Below are 20,608 nucleotides of genomic sequence, written 5' to 3' on the forward strand. Positions count from 1 at the left end.
AAATCTGGTCCTGATAGGAAGGAGAAAAAAGATCACAAAAGAAAACTTAACTTTGGGTGAAATTATAATAGATAAATTTTGGTAGGGGCAAAAAGAAACAAAACTGATTAATAAATCATACTTTTGTTGTAAATGTGGAACATAATTAATCCAAAACAAAGAAATTTCAATGAGATATTTATTTATTTATTTATTTATTTGAGATATATATTTAAATAAAATTTAGTGGCACTCTATAGGAAATTGATACAGAAATTAAATGGTCAGAGTCGATTTTACTCCAAGGGATACCTTTCAGTTGAAAAGTCTTCCACACTAATAGAATTTTTACTAACATGTTTGCCTTCATACACATAGAATCAAAACATCTGTGGGTGCAAAACAGTGTGTCAGAACCTCCAGTGCTTGCCTGTAACATCTGGAGGTGTGAACTGAAGAAGCATCTGGGACTCTTGTCTGGCTTAGAAAGTCAGGGTATAGGGTGCCTGGGTGGCTCAGTGGGTTAAAGCCTCTGCCTTTGGCTCAGGTCATGATCCCAGCATCCTAGGATCCAACCCCGCATCGGGCTTTCTGCTCAGCAGGGAGCCTGCTTCCTCCTCTCTCCCTCTCTCTGCCTGCTTCTCTGCCTACTTGTGATCTCTGTCTGTCAAATAAATACATAAAATCTTAAAAAAAAAAAAATAAGAAAAGAAAAAGAAAGTCAGGGTATAACTAAGGGCTTTGAAGTCATCACCACATAAGTATTCATTCAGAATACAAGTATTCTGTATCTTCCATAAAATAATAATGCAGAGTCAGAACCTAATCTATGCCTACTGAATGTAGAGAGGCAGGCAGAGAGAGAGGAAGGGAAGCAGACTCCCTGCTGAGCAGAGAGCCCAATTCGGGGCTCAATTCAGGACCCTGAGATCATGACCTGAGCCGAAGGCAGAGGCTTTAACCCACTGAGCCATCCAGGTGGCCCTGAATGTTAGATTCTCTCTAGTCAGGCCTACAAGCCTTATGGATAGAGGAATTGCACCTGTAGAGTCAATCATTTTAATTTAGCCCTTACTGAATACTTTGCAAAAATGAGTTCTCACAGCTTTGAGAGTAACCAAAGCAAAACTGAAGTACCCCCAAGATTTGGATATCTAGAATATAATCACAGACCTTACCAATAATTATACTATTTCCATTCAGTTCATCAAATGAAATATTTCTATCCTAATGTTCCTTGTTCACCGAGCATTTCCTCTTTTAAGAATTGTTTTCTTTCTTTTTAAATTTGCTTCTATAGATATCCTCATCCTCTACTTGACAAGGTCATGGAAGATCTAGAGGAAACATTATTGGAAGAATTCGAGAACTACTCCTATAACCAGGAATATTACTCCTCAGAGTCCGATTTGGAGGAGGAAGCCCACCTGGGAGTTGCTCATTGGGTCTCACTGGTATTATACTGTTTAGCATTTATTCTGGGCATTCCAGGAAATGCCACTGTCATTTGGTTCACAGGATTCAAGTGGAAGAAGACAGTCACCACTCTCTGGTTCCTCAACCTGGCTATCGCAGATTTCATTTTTCTTCTCTTCCTGCCTCTGTACATCTCCTATGTGGTCATGAATTTCCACTGGCCCTTCGGCATCTGGTTGTGCAAAGCCAATTCCTTCATTGCCCAGCTGAACATGTTTGCTAGTGTTTTTTTCCTAACGGTGATCAGCGTGGACCGTTACATCCACTTGATCCATCCTGTCGTATCCCATCGGCACCGAACCCTAAGGAACTCCCTGATTGTTGTTGTTTCCATTTGGTTTTTGGCTTCTCTAATGGGTGGTCCTGCCCTCTACTTTCGGGACACTCTGGAGTTCAATAACCACACTCTTTGCTATAACAATTTCCATGAGCATGATCCTGACCTTACTTTGATGAGGCATCATGTTTTGACCTGGGTGAAATTTATTGTCGGGTACCTCTTCCCCTTGCTAGCAATGAGCATTTGCTACTTGTGTCTCATCTTCAAGGTGAAGAAGCGAAGCATCCTGGTCTCCAGTAAGCATTTCTGGACTATCCTAGCTGTGGTCCTGGCCTTTTTGATTTGCTGGACTCCTTATCACCTGTTTAACATTTGGGAGCTCACAATCCACCACAGTAGCTATTTCCACCAGGTGCTTCAGGCCGGCATCCCCCTCTCCACTGGCTTGGCATTCCTCAACAGCTGCTTGAACCCTATCCTTTATGTCCTCATTAGTAAGAAGTTCCAAACTCGCTTTCGGGCCTCAGTTGCTGAGATCCTAAAGCACACGCTGTGGGAGGTCAGCTGTTCCGGCACAGTGAGCGAACAGCTCAGGAACTCTGAGACCAAGAACTTGTGTCTGCTGGAAACAGCTCAGTGAGTTATCTGTAGAAGGCTTTTGCAGGGGGCCTGACACATGCTTTCAGATTATTTGGTTCCCAGGTATGGTAATAACCATCTCTTTTTGTTCAGCGGTTTGGTGGTTTTACATTTTTGTGTGGGTATGAAATGTAGGAAAGATCTTCATTTTTTTCCCCTGCAAATTAAATTATCTGTCATTCTTGCTAATTATACTGCAGTGGATTAGTCACCACTGTTGATGCAATATCAGCTATTATTTTTTTAATCTTCATGACTCTGAAGTCCTAGATCTTAATGTTAAATAGATGATTAATTCATTTCAGAAATGTTAACATATGTGCTTAAGTTCATTTTTATTTTGCACCGCTAACCTATGAGACATATTTTTGAAGTGCGACATGTACTTAATTTCTTTATTTCATGAAATCTATGTACATACATTTATAAATTAAACTAATAGTTGATTACAGTAGTTTAAAACGTTGTGAACCCTTCATGCTTAGTGAAGTGTCCCAAAATCTAGTCACTTAAAATGACAATTTATTGTCCTAACATCTCACAGTTCTGAGTCAGAAACTCAAGGCACAGAAGGGAGGTTCACCTCTCTCAGCCTCACAAGGTATGCAGCATGGGCTCGATTGGGATGTCCCAAATGACCGAGTTTTGGAACAGCTTGTCTCCTCTGCCCTACTGTCCCTTCTCTTCTTTCTCTTCACATGGCTCTTCCAGTATGGTAGCTCGGGGTAGCCAGACTTCTAACATAGCAGGTTAGGGCTCTAAGAAACTAAAGTGGGCATTTCTAGCCCTCTTAAAACCTACGCCCACCCCTGACACGGTATCACATCACTGTACTCTTTGGTCAAAGTAGTCCTCGTCCAGCTCAGGGTCAAGGGGAGGCCACGTAGACCCCACCTGCCAATGGGGATATGTTCCTATCCCTAATCCCTCATGAAATCATTATAAATATCAAGATTCTTGGAAAATTCTGGGTAGGTGCAAGTATGTATAAGATGGCTGTAAACATAAAACACTGGCATCTAGATGGTGAATAGGCAAGCCCAATCTCAGAAGGTTTTCAGAAAAAGAAAGCACGTATGACATTGATATATTTCTTTCTATTCCTCTAACAGTGTACATGTAGACACCAGTATAAGAACAATAAAGTATGCCTTTAAGTCAGTAACCTCTTCAATTTTAAAAAGCATTTAATTTTCTGTAATGTCTTAATTTTATTTTGAAAGTTGGGCGGGGACCCATGTTATTTATTGAATCGGTATCCTTTTTAAATTTCATCTCTCAGCTTCTGGAAATGCCAATCTTTGATCGCTTACTGGCTAGGTTCTCTACTAGTAGTCCATAGCAACAATCAGATCTGGTTTTAGAAATTATTCCTCAAAAATGCGTGGCATCGCTCGGCATGTCCCAAACTTTGCTCATCCCTGAATTTCATGGCTTCTGCCACACCCAGTATGGAGGGAAGGCAAGAGAGAAGGGCTCATTGCATGTGTCTGTCCCTCCTTGACCAGGGTTTAAGAAATTCCACTCTGGGTTCCCCGTCACCCTGGAGGGATAGGCCCTGATTTCCCAGGATCGGGAGGATGGAAGACAAAGAGAATATCTTGGGCTCATCCTTAGTTTGAGCAGATGGACAGATTTTCAGGGCTTTGGGGAAAGAGGAAGGCTGAGGACGCAGGCAGGGGATTAAGCAACCAAGGGCAGAAGGAAATGATGGAGCAGGTGGTGTTACCACCTAGGAAGCAAGAGATTACCGAAGGCCTATGAAAATATTTGAGATCTTAAAAAAATATTGTTGGGGGACGCCTGGGTGGCTCAGTTGGTTGGACGACTGCCTTCGGCTCAGGTCAAGATCCCGGGGTTCCGGGATCGAGTCCCGCATCAGGCTCCCAGCTCCACAGGGAGTCTGCTTCTCTCTCTGACCTTCTCCTCACTCACGCTCTCTCTCACTGTCTCTCTCTCAAATAAATAAATAAAATCTTTAAAAAAAAATATTGTTGGGTCTAGAATACAAAAAGGGAAACTTGAAAAGTCAAAATTAATAAATACTTAATCACATGTCTATAAAATACGTCTTTATGTCAATGAGTCAAATGAAATATTTCTTAGTTATATAAAAGCTTATACTTAATATGGACATTCAATATGTTTCAGTGTTTGATATGAGGAGTGAAGCTTCCAAAAAATTTTTTTTAATTTAATTTTATTTTTTCAGTGTTCTAAGACAAAAAGAAAATGTTTTAAGGAAGGTCTACAGAGGTCTTTAAAAAAAAAATCTTATTTATTTCTTTGACAGAGAGAGAGAACAAGCAGGGGGAGAGGCAGGCAGAGGGAGAAGCAACTCCTTGCTGAGCAGAGAGCCCAACATGGGGCTCAATCCCAGACCCCTGCTATGACCTGAGCCGAATTCAGACGCTTAACTGACTGAGCCACCCAAGGTCTACAAATCTTAAAGAAACTCTGGATTCATTTGAGAATCTAAGGAAGGTTATGAGTCCTTTCCTTAGAAACTTTTTTTTTTAATCAGTCTCCGCCCAAACTTGAAGCTTAAACTCACAACCTCAAGATCAAGACTCAAATCACATGTGACTGCCAGGCACCCCTCCCTAGAAACGTACTTTTAAATAAAATGTCAGAGAGATCTTAGACCCTGGGCTAAAGACAAGTTTTAGTGGCTTTTCAAATAGCTGATAGTAGGGGGGTGCCTGGATGGCTCAGTCTGCCTCTGGCTCAAGTTATGATCCCAGAGTCCTGCTCAGTGGGAGGCCCACTTGTCCCTCTCCCACTCCCCCTGCTTGTGTTCCCTCTCTTGCTGTCTCTCTCTTAAATAAACAAATATCTTTAAAAAAAAAAAAATAGCTGATAGTGGGGATGTCACAGAAATCTGTTAGTGGAAAGTTGCAGCCAGTACAAGTACTCCCCAGCAGGGATGGGAGTTAATGTTTTATTCTCAGTTTCAGGGAAGATCCCAAGAGTAGCATTGGGTCCAGGACTGGGGACTCTGAGGCTCCTCCCCCGACAGTTGGAATTTGGTTAGTGGGGCTTTCCAGGGGTCTCCTGAAGAAGAGCGGGATGAACGACTAAATAACAGGACCAAGAGGACCGAGGCTGGTAGAGCAGACAGCACTGGAGCAATTAGGGAAGGAGTGAGGGAACTCAGTGCCCAGTGGGCAGAAAAGTGAAGAACCCCAGGCTCCCAGGGACTGGGGAGCAGACTCGAGGAGACAAACCTGCCTCTTGAATGGAAAACAGCTCTTTGGGACGCCTGGGTGGCGCCTGGGTGGGTTAAGCCGCTGCCTTCCGCTCGGGTCATGATCTCAGAGTCCTGGGATCGAGTCCCGCATCGGGCTCTCTGCTCAGCAGGGAGCCTGCTTCCTTCCCTCTCTCTCTCTGCCTGCCTCTCAGTGTACTTGTAATTTCTCTCTGTCAAATAAATAAATAAAATCTTTAAAAAAAAAAAAAAAAAAGGAAAACAGCTCTTTGAAGGGGGCAAGTCCCAAGGCCTCCAGAGGCAGGAGATCTGGATTTGAACTAAGGCTCCCGCACATCCTGGGTCTGTGTCCTTGGCTAAATTAATTCAGATTTCTAGACCCCATCTGCAAAATGGGGATAACAATAGTGGTACGTGCTACACAGGGCTGTTGTGGAAATTAAAGGAGATGCAGCAAAAGCATTTCGAGGGGTACTTGGCTCTAGAAACAACTTGACCAACCCTGGCTGGTATTAATCAGTGAAATTCTTGGCATCTTCCAACCTACTAATTGCTTACTAAATGTCAGCTCCTTTCCTCCTGTATCAACATAGGAAGAATAAGGGAGCTACACAGAAAAGCTTAAAACAAGATAGTTTATAAGTATGTATAAAAGACTATGTGCCTAGAGCTGTGAAGCAGAGTGAAAGCTTTCTCGGAAGATGTATTTGAAGTGCATCTTGAAGAATGGCCCCCATTTTCACAAGTGCAGGTGAGAAAAGAGGCTTTTTAGGTAGGTGACCCAGGAAGGGCAAACGTATGAAAGGAAAACAGGCTATGATCAGAAAAAATTGTTTAGAAAAATAGTCCCAGGGGTGCCTGGGTGGCTCAGTGGGTTAAAGCCTCTGCCTTCGGCCCAGGTCATGATCTCAGGGTCCTGGGTTCGAGCCCCACATCAGGCTGTCTGCTCAGCAGGGAGCCTGCTTCCTCCTCTTTCTGCCTGCCTTTCTGCCTACTTGTGATCTCTGCCAAATAAATATATAAATAAATAAATCGTAAAAAAAAAAAAAAAGAAAAGAAAAGAAAAGAAAAAAGAAAAAAAGTCCTATTTCCTTGGGACAGAATGAGGGTAGAAGATGCACAAATTGGTGCCCAGCTTGAATAGTACTCCGTAGTTCCTCAATATTCTTACATATGGGCAGTTCTCTCGGGGGACGAATTTAAGAAGTCCATGAACATTTTCTTTTGATTTTTAATATACTGAAAGCTAGGCAGGCCAATGGCATTCCAAACAACAGATGTTCATTTGGGTCATTTCTTAAATGCATCTGTTACCATCCATACAGTGTGTATAATGAGAAAATGTTTTTATCAGTTTTAATTCCATTTTAAATTTACCCGTATGTGACTTTATCTTCTCACGTTCCCTAATTGAGAGTATGAAGCAAAGGTTACACTGATAAAATAGGATTAAATTGTCTAAAAGCGGGATGAAGAACTTCTTTCATTCTATTGGCAACATCATTACCTGGCCAAGGGCCCGGGTTTCATTTCTCTCTCTCTAGGTGAATAATTGAGCAAATCATCTTTCAGAGTTCAGTTTCCTTACCCAAATGGGATAACAGTGTCAGCTTTGCTTATCTCATAGCTTATGTTGGTGTCCAAAAGTAAGGGATGCCTGGGTGGCTCAGTTGGCTAATCGGCTGCCTTCAGCTCAGTCATGATCCCAGAGTCCTAGGATCGAGTCCCACATCTGGCTCCTTGCTCAGCAGGGAGCCTGCTTCTCCCTCTGCCTCTGCCTCTGCCTGCCTGGGCTCACTCTCTGACAAACAAATAAAAAAAAAAAAATCTTTTTAAAAAATGGACAATGTGTATGAGGCATGTATTTTTGTATTTTTTTACTTTTTTAGTCTAAGGACGATAACTGCCAAATTGGATTTGTTCGGGGGGCGGAGTGGGAGGGGCCCACACAGAGACCCCAAAACATGAATGCAACTCCTATTGTATTTGTCTTTGCCCATAAGCTTATTTTTTTATAATAGGGAAAAACTCCAGCACTTTCTAACGTTGTTCTAGTCCGTCACTTTTTAATTATATTGTTTATAAAGTATTTCATTGAGTATATGTGCCATAATTTAGCCATTTCCGTTCATGTTCGGACTGTAACAATCCTTTTAGTCCCATGCTTCCATCCATAACACCTCCAGGTCAGAGCTGTCGGCCTGTGTCATTTTCTGGCTCAGAAACCTACAAGGCCCCACCCCGCAGCGCGCCCGCGCGCGTGCGCGCACACACACACACACCCACACACACACACACACACTGCCCTTGAAGGAACCAGCCTGGATGTGCAACCTGGCCCCACCCCATCTAATCCCAAACAGACACTGCAAAATCCAGCCCAATTGATCTAGTCGCCTCGTAAATATCGCTTTGTCTATTCTTATTCCTGCCTTTTATCCCCTCTTGGAATACTTTTTTCTTTTCTTTCATTTCTTTCTTTTCTTCTTTTTTTTCTTTTAACAAATTACCAGTCAAGGTCCACCCAGCTCAAGTCCCAACTTCTCCAAAAAATTTTTCTTCAATTCTAGCCTTCCCAAACCTTCTGAACTTTTGGATTACTTGCTTAATCACAAAATGACTAATTTTTAACAATTTTATGTGTGTTCAAGCCACCTCCCTATTGTAATTTTCTTAACTCTTCTTTTGTATTTTTATAGCTTCTAATATGGTGATACTGAATGAATCATGTTTAATTCCCACACTGTTCTCACCCTTGTGTGAGGGATGCTAAATAATGAAAAATAAGTACAGTCTGAGTTACTGTAATCATTTATGAGCATACCAAAAAAAAAAAAAGAAAAAGAAAAAGAAAAAGAAAAAACCTGGCCTCTTTTATCTTTTGTTAATACTCCAAAGTCAGAAGCAAACCAAAAAATCTCTCTTTCTCCATATCTACTCATGCCTTCTGAGCCCATCGGTTCAAAAACAGGTTATTTGGGATACAGGTTCACAAGCAAATGTGAGCATTGTTTATAACAGCAGAAAACTGAAAGCAATCTAAAGCTCCAATAGACTGGTTAAATAAGATATGAGACAATGGATTATGTAACTGTTAGAATACGAGAAAGCTTTATAAGTACTGCCATGGAATATTCAAGATATAATTTCCAAGACATCCTAGTCTATTTTTAAGGACAAAGTAAAAGGTGCAGAACAGTTTGAATTGTATGCTACAATTACTTCATGCATGTGCTCACACTAGGTCTGGAAATTGCTGAGAACCTGTTGATAATGGTTGCTTTTATGGAGCTAAACGGGAAGCCTGAGCAAGGGGGAAGAGGGGCGGGGAAGACACAGAGACTTCACTGTATAACCTCTCGTTTTGTACAATGTTACGGTTTTATCAATTTTTTAAATATAAAATGAAAATACACCACTAAATATATCTAGAGGAGGCTGTAGAATCAAGATTTTTAAAGTCATGTGCTTCATTTATCATTTTAAGATTTATAAGACAGCTGTGGTTTGAAATGACCATTCTAAATTTTTTAGCTCCTTTTACTTTGAACCACATTTTTAATCAACAGTTTTTATCATTTTTGTTAATACTTCCAGCTATCTGGTGCTCAATCCCTTTAACATGTCGATCATTGTGAGTAATTTGGGGCTGCTATTCACTAGTTGCTACATCTCGATCTTTCCATGGCAACATTTCCAGAACCCCGCTGCTCTGTTCTACAGAAAATGAAGTGCTGCCCTCTGCCGGCTTTCATGACGCTGACAACTGGAAAATTTCTTACGTTGGAAATACTGCTTAATTAAGATGATCATAGTTATAAATACATACATACACCAATTAAATAAGTTTTATCTCAGATTTAAACAATTTCCCACATTTAAGGTACTCTCCCATATAAACAAAGTCAGATTGAGAGGGAAAAAATAGTACTGTCTGGTTTGGCTAGGAAAATTCTGACTTCAAACAAATCATTTGATCTCTTTGGTCTACAGATTAGAAACCACAAAATAAGACTTTTAGAAGTCAGTAATTCCTGGAGCGCCTGGATGGCTAAGCTGGTTAAGCATCTGACTCTTGATTTCAGCTCAGGCCTTGATCTCAGGGTCTTGAGTTCAAGATTTTTGTTGGGCTCCACACTTTGGTGTGGACCTACTCAAAAAAACAAAAAGCTGGCTTTGCCTACTTACCTGCAGCAAACCCATTATTGAACTCTCTTCACCAATAGGTTCTGATATCCAAATCCAAGTAAAATGTCCCACTCAGTCCCCACCTCCACACCCTAGCCAGGTTTATGAACCATAGCCTGGGAACCAACTACCTTATAACCTTTCCATGACACAGTGCTACTCAAAAATCGCATTCCCCAAAACACAAACCAATCTCTCTCCATCAGGGCACCTGGGTGGCTCAGTTGGTTAGCATCTGCCTTCTGCTCAGGTCATCTCAGGGTTCTGGGACTGAACCCCAAGTGGGGCTCCCAGCTTAGTAGGAAGTCTACTTTCCCCTCTGCCCCTCCCCCTTACTTGTGATTTTTTTTTTCTTTTTCCCAGGTTTTGAGAGAAGCCCACAAGCAATGTGAGGGCCACCAAGAGATGCACACTCCCCATTGAGCAGGGAGCCTGATGCAGGGGCTCCATCCCAGGGCCTCCTCCCAAACCATTGTCCTGAGCTGAAGGCAGAGGCCCAACTGAGCCACCCAGAAGCCCCAATGGTTTTATCAAATTTGGGGAATCCTTTCTATGAACTAACTTCCCTCCTCTGGGTTAGGTGTCCTTTAGTAAGATGGCACACCCCATTTCATATATTGCTTTCAAGATGGATTTTTTTTTAAGAAAAAAAAATTTTTTTTAAGATTTATTTGACAGAGAGAGATCACAAGTAGAGAGGCAGGCAGAGAAAGAGGGAAGCAGGCTCCACGCTGAGCAGAGAGCCTGATGCAGGACTTGACCTGAGCTGAAGGCAGCGGCTTAACCCACTGAGCCACCCAGGCAACCCTAAGAAAAATTTTTTAAAAAAATATTTTGAGACAGCAGGAGAGGGAACACAGGCAGGGGTAATGGGAGATGAATGCAGGGCTAGATCCCAGGACCCCAGGATCCCAAAGGGGACCAAAGGCAGACGCTTAACCACTGAGCCACCCATAGGACCCTCTAGTGGGATTTTCATGTGATTTTTCATCCTGGAGTAACCCCCAACTTGGAAGACCATAGGTGACAACAAATTACTTCATTAGCCATTGGTCAATCTCAACACTCAACTCCCTTTTTTCCAGTGTTTCATGAACTAGTCCAGTAAATAAAGGACATTCACCGTGTCCAGTTATCTTAAGCACTTTACATGTATTGACCCATTTCTCATCAAGGTACTCTGAACATTTCCATTGCAGAAAACCAGTCCAGGTATTACCTTGTTACTCCTTGCTAAAAGCCCAAGATCTGAACCATTATAAATCTACAGGGCTAAAAATCTAGTTGAAAATTCTTAATCCAAAATTTCCGTAAGCGGAGCTTATCTGATTTCTTTTGAAAACAAATATGGGGGGGGAGGGTGCTGAGTGGCTCAGCTGCTTAAGTGTCTGCCTTTGGCTCAGGTCATGATCCCAGGGTCCTGGGATGGAGCCCCAACATCGGGCTCCCTGCTCAGCTGGAAGCCTGCTTCTTCCTCTCCCACTGCACCCGGTTTGTGTTTCCTCTCTTGCTGTGTCTCTGCCAAGAAAAATCTTTAAAAAAAAAAAGCAAATATGAAACTTGAAATGCTGTGGTACAAGTGGTATGTATCCTTGTGCATTGGGTACAGAAACTATACTAAGACTGAGTCTATTTCCATGAATCTGTTTATAAAATCTACTCAACACCTACCTGTATTCATAGTTATTTGTGATAAATATTTTCCTCTTTGTTGGGATAAATATCTAACAATGCTGACACCCAAATTTATTTTTATGGATTGTACTGTCCACTGAATTTCTTCCCTCAAAATGGAAACCACCCTATGTAAGAGTCTAGAGCCAACAGTTGTCTTTTAAGCTTTTATTTAAGGGCAATGATCTATGATGTAGTTTTTAGATCTTATTAAAAGCAGCCACGTCCATGGACTGCACATAGTCCTCAAACGCAGTGATCCGCTCCTCCAGCATATCTGTTCCAACTTTATCATCTTCCACTACACACTGTATTTGAAGTTTTTTAATTCCATATCCCACTGGAACTAGTTTAGCTGAAAAGAACAAGAAAAGTCTTAGTTAGCACAGTCCTACTGATTGACAAACATTGTTAAGTGGCAACTTTCAGATGCCACTTTCAAAAAGCAAAAATTGAACTCACAAGAGCCCCAGACCAAGCCATCTGCCTGAATGCTTCGGACACACTCCTCTAGTTTTGCCATATCCGTCTCATCATCCCAGGGTTTCACATCTAGTAGTATGGAAGACTTGGCAACAAGTGCAGGTTCTAAGGAAAGGAACAGCCAGCATTATCCAGACACTGCTAACACCTGTAAAATCTTAATCTGTTTCCTAATGGATCATTTTCTCAGCCAAACAGAACTACAGAATACATCTTGTGTTTGTTACTCACATGCCCACTTTCTGTTGTGCTAAGAAAGAGGTGTTTTAATTGTATAACAGTTTCTGTCCCACAGAGGAATGCCACAACTGCTACCAGAAGAACAGCTGCAGACCAGTAGCTGTGGAAGTTTTAGGAAGAACCACCTATACAGGTTTTTAAATACGGACCTTGTCAACAAATGCAGAGGCAATTACTTTAGAAATCAAACTTCAAAAAAGATCACTCACATTATTCTGAAATAAAGTTAAAGCAGCACAAATTATAAAATGACCTACTTTTGGCTTTCTTTGACTCATACTGTGCAAGGCGTTCCTCTCTTAGCCTCTTTGCTTCCTCGCTTTCCTATTAAAAAAAAAAATTAAGTACATTTCACAAAGTTGGTTGTGCCTCAGCTTATAGCTAGTGGAACCATCACAACAAAGACCAGCTTCATCAGAAAAAAGCAAATCCATCAGGGGCTCAGCCGAAAGATGGTGATTTGATTTTATTCATCATGTAACCAGTGAGAACTTAAAAAGTCAGGTAATAAAGTGGTGAAACCAGAATTCAAATCCAGGCAATTTCACCACAGAGCCTATGATTAAGCTCACTGATACACATATTAATTTGAGCCATACCTCCTCATCATCAGATCCAAAGAGATCAATGTCATCATCATCTTTACTATCTGTAGCTCCACTTCCTGTGGTGTCTTCCACATTGGCAGGGCCATACTTGCCCAAAGCTTTCTTCACTCCTGGAAGGCTTGAAAAAAGAAAATTTAAGTTCAACCACCGCTAGGTCAGTATGCTCTTTTTTGAACAGCACATGAGAATGTGCTTCCATCACTCTTTACCAACAGATCCCTTTTGTACTAAGAATTTACCCTTAAATACTCCCAGGCAAATATTTTTCACGTTTAACTCCTCACCCAACAAGCATGAGGAGCACGTGAGACGTTACATTGGATACTCACTATGATTTACTCTTTCTGTATGAATATTTCTTTTTGAGATTTCATTAAGTATGCTCAGCTCCATTCTTAGTGAACGGGAGTCCACTTCCCCAAACTTCCACCCTTGCTGGCAGTTTCAGAAGAATGGCCAAGGACTGAGTGGAAGAGCCACCCTCTCACCCCAGAGGTGGGCCCCCCAGGTCAGGGTCCAGGCACACTGTCAGGGCACTGTGGGGAAAAGTTGAACTGCAGCTGTCCATGTGCTACCTGTTCTGTGAAAAAACGGGAGGACTTCAGTCTCTCGGGCTTCTCAAGTCCCAAGGATAATTAAGCTCACAATATCCCAAACAAAACTAACGTAGCCTGGGTCCAATGCTGTCATGTGAAAACCCTGCGCTTAAGCGGAGAAAACGTTCTCTTCTCCAGATAAAGACAAAGGTGATTTTACCTGGCCTTTTCCTTCTCGTAAGACTTGATGTGATTATACCAACGGAGGGCATGATACAAGTCGGCAGGCGGGGGGCCGGAGACTGCTTCGAATACTGCCACGTCTGCTTGTGACGGCACATACCTGCCGAGACCAAAATGGCACACGCCTTTAAGAGGACATCCACCACCACCAGCAAATAAATGACGAACGGCACCTCTGTCCAACTAGTTACTGCGAAGTGGCCCATTTGGTACTGGGAAGCCTAAGCTGCTGTGCTTACTTTTTTAAAATAAGCTCGAGATCAGGGACCATGCATTTGGTGTTCCGCCCCACCCTGGGGATCCCCGCCACTTCGTGGACCTCAAAGTTTGCAGCATCTCACGAAGACCTACAGGCTTGCTTCCACAACCCGAGTGCTCGCGGGATAACCTGGGGGCATCACGTCCGGGGATGGCAAGCACGTTTAACTGCTCGCCGCTCGCAGCCCGGCCGCCTTGCCCCCAGCGGCGGCAGAGGCCGCGCCACGTGGCCCGACCCCATCCCGGGCCCGTCCTCACCCCTCGATGTAGCTCTTGTCCGCGAGGTAGTCGTTGAGCACCTGGAGGCCGGCGGGGCTTTTCAGGTCTCCAAAACCCATGGCGTCGGCTGGTCCTAGGAACCGGGCGGCAACGAAAGAAAAGAGAAGAGGAGGGAGCCGCGGACCAGCGCTATGAGGAAGAAAAAAAAAAAGGGCCGCAAAAGGCCGGAAAAAGCCTTATATAGAGACGGAGGCGTTTCCCGCTGCCGCACCGGGTCGAAGGTTAAAGGTCAAAGTACGTTAAGAGCCTCATTCCTCCACGAAAAATTCGGGGGCTCTGAACGGAACGGCCCACCGATTGTCTGCGGGCCGCTTTGTGTTTGCAAATAAACTAATAAAAGGGATATTTCTTAAGTTAGTACCTCCGCGGCTCCGGAACACTACAGGAACCGCCCCTCGAAGCGCCGGAGATGACCGAAGACGCTCGGCCTCAGGCGCATAGCTACTTCCGGCGGAACTGCGGTTCCAAACTGTCTCCCCGCCCTCCGCCCCCGCTCGCCCTCCGCCCCGCCCCCTGTGCGGGCGACGGAAATTGCCGAACTCTTGCTGAACGGAAATTGTCGAATCCGGGGTTTCTAGTCCCTCCTGGCTTGCCGTTCTCCAGGCCCGGCGGGCGAGCTGAGCCGAGGCCGCCATATTGAGTAAGCAATCTGGCCTTTGAGGGGGCTGTTGCGGTACAGACCATTCTGTGGAGCGGCTTCGGCGGCTCCGAGGAGAAGGTGAGGCAGTGAATAGCGTGAGAAGACTGACATTCCTCTTGCCATAGGAGTTGATTTCTTGACGAGACTTTTGGCCCAGGTGACTTATTCTACTCTTGTCCTTGACTGGACATCACGTCCCACCCCGCCTCTCCCGGAAGCCCCTAGGGCCGGCAGGTGAGGGCTGTTGGCCGTGGTCTCCGGTTTCTTGGAGCGGAAACCAAGTGGAGAACCTGGAGGCCCTGGGAGCGCTGGACCGGTGGCAGGCTTGTGGGTGACCTTCATTCTGCAGGGGAAATGCAGGACATTCCCCTTTGTGGAGCGGAGGCCGTTTTGTTCCCTGGGAGAGGACGTATGTCAAGTGACTTAGGCCTAAAGACTGAGCATTTCCCCCCCCAAGTTAGGATGTCCTTGGTACAGTACACTGTTTGGCCCCTATTGCCTTAGCAACCACCCACACCTCTCTGTTGTTGTTTTGTTTTTTCCATTGAGTGCATTGGGCAGGATTTTTTATTCTTTTCCCTGGTGGGGAAACTGAAGAAATTGATGTTTAAAAAGTTTGCCCAAGGTCGCACTGCTAATGACCTAGCTACGTTGTTTAGCTGTGTTGGGATCTAATGGGGATCCCTTAGATGGGACCCGTAGGTCGGACACGGCTCTGCTCCAGAACGATTTGAGGACATTGCAAATGTAGCTTGAACTGTTCCTGATGAATAAACACCCAAGTTGTTTCCTTGGAGAGTGTTCTTTTTTCCACCGAATTGCATGTGCATCGTTAAGCAGGGTGTTACAGGGCTGTCAGAGCACCTGCCCTTTTTAATTCCAGGGAAGTGGAAGTTTGAACTTCTATTATAAACGAGAAATGAGGCCACGAAGAAGAATAAAATGGGTGATATGACTGGGGAGTAGTTAGGAAATTTTAAGATAGGCTGATCAAGGAAAGCCTCCCTGAGGAATGTCTGTTAATCCCAAATTTCTAGGGCAAGAAGTCAGAAAGATCTGAAGGAAAAGCATTTCGGTCTGAAGCCACAGCCTGTAGGGAGAGGGGAGAAGCTGTAGGGACAGTGTGGAAGCTGGGAGACCTGTAGGTGGGCTATCGTAATAGTCCAGGATAGATGATGGTAGCATACGGTAGAGTGGTATACCTTGGAGGGAGAGAAGTGCATGGATGCAGGATGTGCGGTGGGGAATGTGGAATAGTACGGTTCTCATACTAAAAAGTGTCCCTTCCGGTTTTAGAAATGTTTGGTCATTAACATTTTCCCATTTAAAGATGACTATTTCCATTCCTGTGTGATAGATAAATATGTGTAAAGTACGTATTGAAATTTTGTATAGCTGTCTTCTGTTGGAGCTATGCACTCTTCCCTTTGATGCTGGATTTTCAAGAGACAGCCTAGTTGTGGTTGATTTCCTAGCTAAAGTGGACAATACTTTTAGATTGTATTGGAGACAAAATAATAGAAAGTATTTACATTGTTGTATGAAATATTGATTGTTGATTTTCAGTCTGTCATTGCACTGATTCAGCAAATTCAGATTTATCTTTATATCATCAATAGAATTTAGTAAGACAGATGCTACTCATTTTGGAACTTGGTGATAAGATTGTTTGGTGGTTATTTTTTTCAAGGGCTAGGTCTTCAGAAAAGGGAAATGACCAAATTACACCATTTTTCTTCAAGGAGCTTACACTTCAGTAGGTACTAAAATTGACGACCAACTTGTAATTTAGTAGGTGGAATACTAAAGCTGTATACAGAGTGTGTGCTGTAGTACAAAGGAAGAGGGTTTTTATTTTATTTTATTTTTTGGGGGGGGGCGGGGAGAGGATTTTGAAACTGCTCTTCAATGGCTAGTACTGTCTGAACTGAATTTAGATTTAATTGACATGTATTGAACTACTACTACTAATGCATAGCCTAGGAAGTATTCTTTTCTTCCTTATCAATAGATAGAGAAGCAGAAACTCAATTTACCAAAAATCACTCACTTGTGGTTAATAGACTTCATGTCTGCAAATTTAGAATCACAAGTTCTGAATTAATGAATGTTATGAATTAACTAAAGTCTGATTTAATGACATTTTCTGTTATACCTCTTCTGTAATAGGTAACTGAAACTTCATACTTAAATCTTAGGTGTATGGACTGTCTTCCACTTTCTGCCTTTGAAAGTCATTATGTTGAGACATTCTGATCCCATAATTTCCTTTTTTTAGACTTTCTAAGTGAAAAATTATAATTCAGATGCTTAGTCCATTTGATCGAGTGAATAGACAAAAAGCTCAGTGCTTAGATCTTATGACCAAGTGAATGGATAAAAACTCTAAAAGTTCAGATAGCTTTTCTCTTTGCTTGTGTATATCTTTAATTGGTGTTATTCATGTAATTCACTGCCATTTCTTTTAGTAATTTAGCAAGTGTTTATTATAGGAGACTGTCCTGTGCATTGTAGGATGTTTAACAGAACCCTGGCCTCTACCGAGTAGAGGCCAGTCGCTTTCCCCCAGTTGTGACAGCAGTGTCCAGATGTTGACACGTGTTCCATGGGAAGCAAAACTGTCCCTGGTCGAAAACCACTGTTTTAGAGCTATGTACCAGCCTTGGAAATAGGCCCTAAAGATGGAAAAATTTAAGCAGTTCATAATTCGGTGAGGGTAGAACAGACATATAATTGCAAATCCGCAAGATAAATGTACTAAGCACAGAAAATGGCACTCCAGATGCTTAAAAGGCTTGAACTTGTGAGCCAGCTCAGAATCTCAGGAGCATTTAGGAGATCACTGCATAGCACATAGAATGTTAGAGTGAGTATTGGCAGGAAACGAAGGCAGGAAGGTAGACGTCATTTTACAGAGTATTAATGCTAAGTTCACTGTTGTTCTTTGAGATTATTTTACTCCATAGTGTTTTATATTTGATCATCTGTTGATAGTTAGAAACAACACAGAACTGCCCTTTACATAGATTTTTACACTAGCCACTCCTTCTTAGCTCTTTGGGATTGTACTTGGGCAATTGATTGTACTCAGTTATCTCCTGAGACTGGGTATTCTCATCTCTAGAATTTGAGGGGAAAAATCAGGGCTCATGAATGTTCAATGTAATAATGTTTGTGAAGTGTTTAAAACCTATGAACTATTACCAAAAAGTTTGTAATTAGGGTTTTATTTTTTCCTATGATAATATAACTCTTCTTTGTTTTATTCATAGCAATATGTTAAGGATACCTCTAAGAAGGGCCTTAGTAGGCCTTTCTAATAAGTCTTCCAAAGGATGTGGTGAGTATTTTTTTTTTTTTTTTGCACTTGTGGGTACTAGCCTTTTATCTCTGTAAATTCATTGGTTTATGAAATGTTTCTTGAAAGACCCTAAACTGTAATTTAAGAAAAATAGAAATAAATGATCCTAGTCGAATAAAATGATTTTAAGATTTATTTATATATTTTAGAGAGAAAGAGCACACAAGCAGGGTGAGGGGCAAAGGGAAAGAATTTGAAGCAGACTCCCCACTGAGCAGGAAGCCTGACACAGGGGTCAATCTCACAATCCTGAGATCATGACCTGAGCTAAAATCCAAGAGTAGGCCACTTAACTGACTAAGCCACCCAGGCACCCCTAGAGTAATTTTTAAAATACAACTAAATAGTTTATAGAAGGTGTCATGAAATAGAAAGTAGTAGGAACTGCCTATCAGTGCCAGAATGGAAAAATCAGTTATGCTGCTTTTGAAAAATGGTATTTCCATGAACATATTTTTAGTGGTATTAAGTTTCAAGTTAAACTACCACTAAAAGTGGATAGCCATATTCTAGCTGGTGTTCAGTATTGGAAAAGCTTTTGTCTAATTCTTTATTTCATAGGTTTGCATCTAGAGAAGTAGAAGGGAATAGTATAAAATGAGGAAAATATTTAGGCTTGTAGGTTAGAGTTAATCTACTATCCTTTGCTATAATAAATTTAACTGTTAATTTATTTCTCATCTCAATATTTTTCATGGTCAGTTCGAACAACTGCCACAGCAGCAAGCAACTTAATTGAAGTATTTGTTGATGGTCAGTCTGTTATGGTGGAACCAGGAACTACCGTCCTCCAAGTAGGTATATGTTCTAATTCTTTATTTTTGCATATGTTCTGGTTTTTAAGGACTGTCAATTTGCTCCCTTTATACCATTTATCTACTTCTAAAAATTTTAAGATTCCTTGATAAATGCTCATAAAAGAACTATAGATAGTAAAATTATATGAAAATAAATTGGATTTAAAATCTTGGCATTTCAAAGTGAGCTCTCATTTATCTGTTTCTGACTTTCTTAGTATAGTAAATTGTTTGACTTCTGTTTTCCAAGTAAATACCTACTAGAAATTTGAAGTTACCAAATATAAATTATAAATTAATATGGGTAAGTTTGGGGAAAAAGTAATCTTTGTTGTGAACCTGCTTGATGCTTTTCACTTCAAGTAACTTATCAATTTTTAGTAATATTTCCAAGAATGTGTCCTATAAAGCAGGTAAATGGAAGGTAGTCTGTTCTTGAATTTATGCCTGGAATATGTAATTTTTCCAGATTCCTTCAGAACTAACAGAGTTGGTCATGGAGAAGTGATGCTTCATTCCATCTGCGAGTTATCGAAAGCTGAAATGCTCTTTATTCATGTTAGCAGTCATTTCTAGTCTATCTGCCAAGCACAGACATGCGGTGGAGAGTATTTTTGCCAGGTACAGGAGGTAATAGAAAGAGATGTTAGGGGTATCTCAGATGATCCCTGAGGAGATTTTAAAGGCTAAGTAAGTGTTTATATTTGGACAAAAGCTTCAAATGGTTGGTATTGTTGGGACAGAAGGTATATGTAGAAGATAACAGGATCTCATATTACTCTGATAGAGAGGTCCAGTCATGAAAGAAGATATGTGTCATGCTGCAGAGCTTAGAGTTTGACCTGTCAGCGGTTTGCATGGCAGTTAAGCAGTGTGACAGTGACTATAGAGGATGCTGTTTTGGAGACTAACAGGACTAGTGTGAGAGACAAAGGAAGAAGTATGTTGCATTAGTAGAGCAGAAAATGAAAGGCCTAAAATAGATAGTAGCAATGGGAATGAAAGTAAGAGGATAGATTCAGGGAGAGTAAGATACAGGCCTTTGGGAACAGTGAAGAGCAGGGAAATTTTTGTAGTTTCTGGCTTTGTTAGCTTATTTGGGGATGTATCATAGGAGACAGAAATAGGTTGAATTTTAGCTATCTATAGAGCATACACATGTGCATGCCTATTTAAGTCTAAAGCTTAGAGGAGTGGTGGACTCCAGGGCTACACGTGAGGGTTTAGATAGAATCATCATCTGGAATGTGGGCTCATATAAAGGTTGGGACCAGATCTTGCTTGTTACTTCCTATACCCTCTGTATCTAGCACACAGGAAGACTCAGTACATTTTTGCTAAGTAGTTGAAACATTGGCATTTGAGGAAACTGCTTTAAGGTAAGGGCTGAAGATGGAAGAGCTAACTCCAGGGGAAATTTGAATAGGTTTGTAGGCCTTAAGAGGAAAGAGTGATAACTAGGAGAGCTGGGCTAATCCCCCTTAGTAGGTAAATGGGAACTGAGGAGAGTGTCAATGACAGTGGGAGTATGAGTCCTAGGGAGGGAATATGGAGCCAATATAGAAGCAGATCATAGTCAACTAGACAGTGTGAGTTGAAGTCTAATCCAAAGGGGGAGACCCAAGCAAAGAAGAAATCCCAGTATGAAACCACTGGGACAGAGTTTGAAGGAGTGTCTTTGTAGACAGCAGTTCAGAATGGAAAGGGGGAGTCAAACCT

General features: G+C 42.0%; 3 protein-coding genes across 10 annotated transcripts in view; 2 read left to right on the forward strand and 1 right to left on the reverse strand.

Moving 5' to 3' along the window:
* CMKLR2 (chemerin chemokine-like receptor 2) overlaps nucleotides 1-2,836 on the forward strand; it is a 45,232-nt gene extending 42,396 nt beyond the window's left edge. For all 6 annotated transcript variants that reach the window (XM_082689142.1, XM_082689143.1, XM_082689141.1 and 3 more), the window contains one exon: nucleotides 1,280-2,836. In XM_082689142.1, coding sequence (XP_082545268.1) covers nucleotides 1,308-2,375 — 1,068 coding nt within the window. In that variant the 5' untranslated portion in view covers nucleotides 1,280-1,307 and the 3' untranslated portion in view covers nucleotides 2,376-2,836. The remainder of the gene's footprint in view (nucleotides 1-1,279) is intronic.
* Nucleotides 2,837-11,597: 8,761 nt separating this feature from the next.
* EEF1B2 (eukaryotic translation elongation factor 1 beta 2) lies at nucleotides 11,598-14,204 on the reverse strand. Its single transcript, XM_082689147.1, has 6 exons — nucleotides 14,071-14,204; nucleotides 13,532-13,654; nucleotides 12,767-12,893; nucleotides 12,425-12,491; nucleotides 11,907-12,032; nucleotides 11,598-11,799 (listed from the first exon to the last, which is right to left on the reverse strand). Exons 1-6 carry the CDS (start codon nucleotides 14,148-14,150, stop codon nucleotides 11,645-11,647), a joined length of 678 nt encoding a protein of 225 aa, XP_082545273.1. The 5' UTR covers nucleotides 14,151-14,204; the 3' UTR covers nucleotides 11,598-11,644.
* Nucleotides 14,205-14,613: 409 nt separating this feature from the next.
* The window catches only part of NDUFS1 (NADH:ubiquinone oxidoreductase core subunit S1), a 31,031-nt gene continuing 25,036 nt past the window's right edge, over nucleotides 14,614-20,608 (forward strand). Inside the window, exons 1-3 of one of the 3 annotated variants that reach the window (XM_082689139.1) lie at nucleotides 14,614-14,731; nucleotides 18,004-18,071; nucleotides 18,795-18,886. In XM_082689139.1, the coding sequence (XP_082545265.1) occupies nucleotides 18,008-18,071; nucleotides 18,795-18,886 (156 nt within the window). In that variant the 5' untranslated portion in view covers nucleotides 14,614-14,731; nucleotides 18,004-18,007. Of the gene's footprint in view, nucleotides 14,810-18,003; nucleotides 18,072-18,794; nucleotides 18,887-20,608 lie in introns of all 3 variants that reach the window. The other 2 variants (XM_082689138.1, XM_082689140.1) reach the window with 2 other exon arrangements.

Source organism: Mustela nivalis, assembly GCF_964662115.1.
Source record: "Mustela nivalis genome assembly, chromosome: 11".
NCBI classification, from domain to species: Eukaryota; Metazoa; Chordata; class Mammalia; order Carnivora; family Mustelidae; genus Mustela; species Mustela nivalis.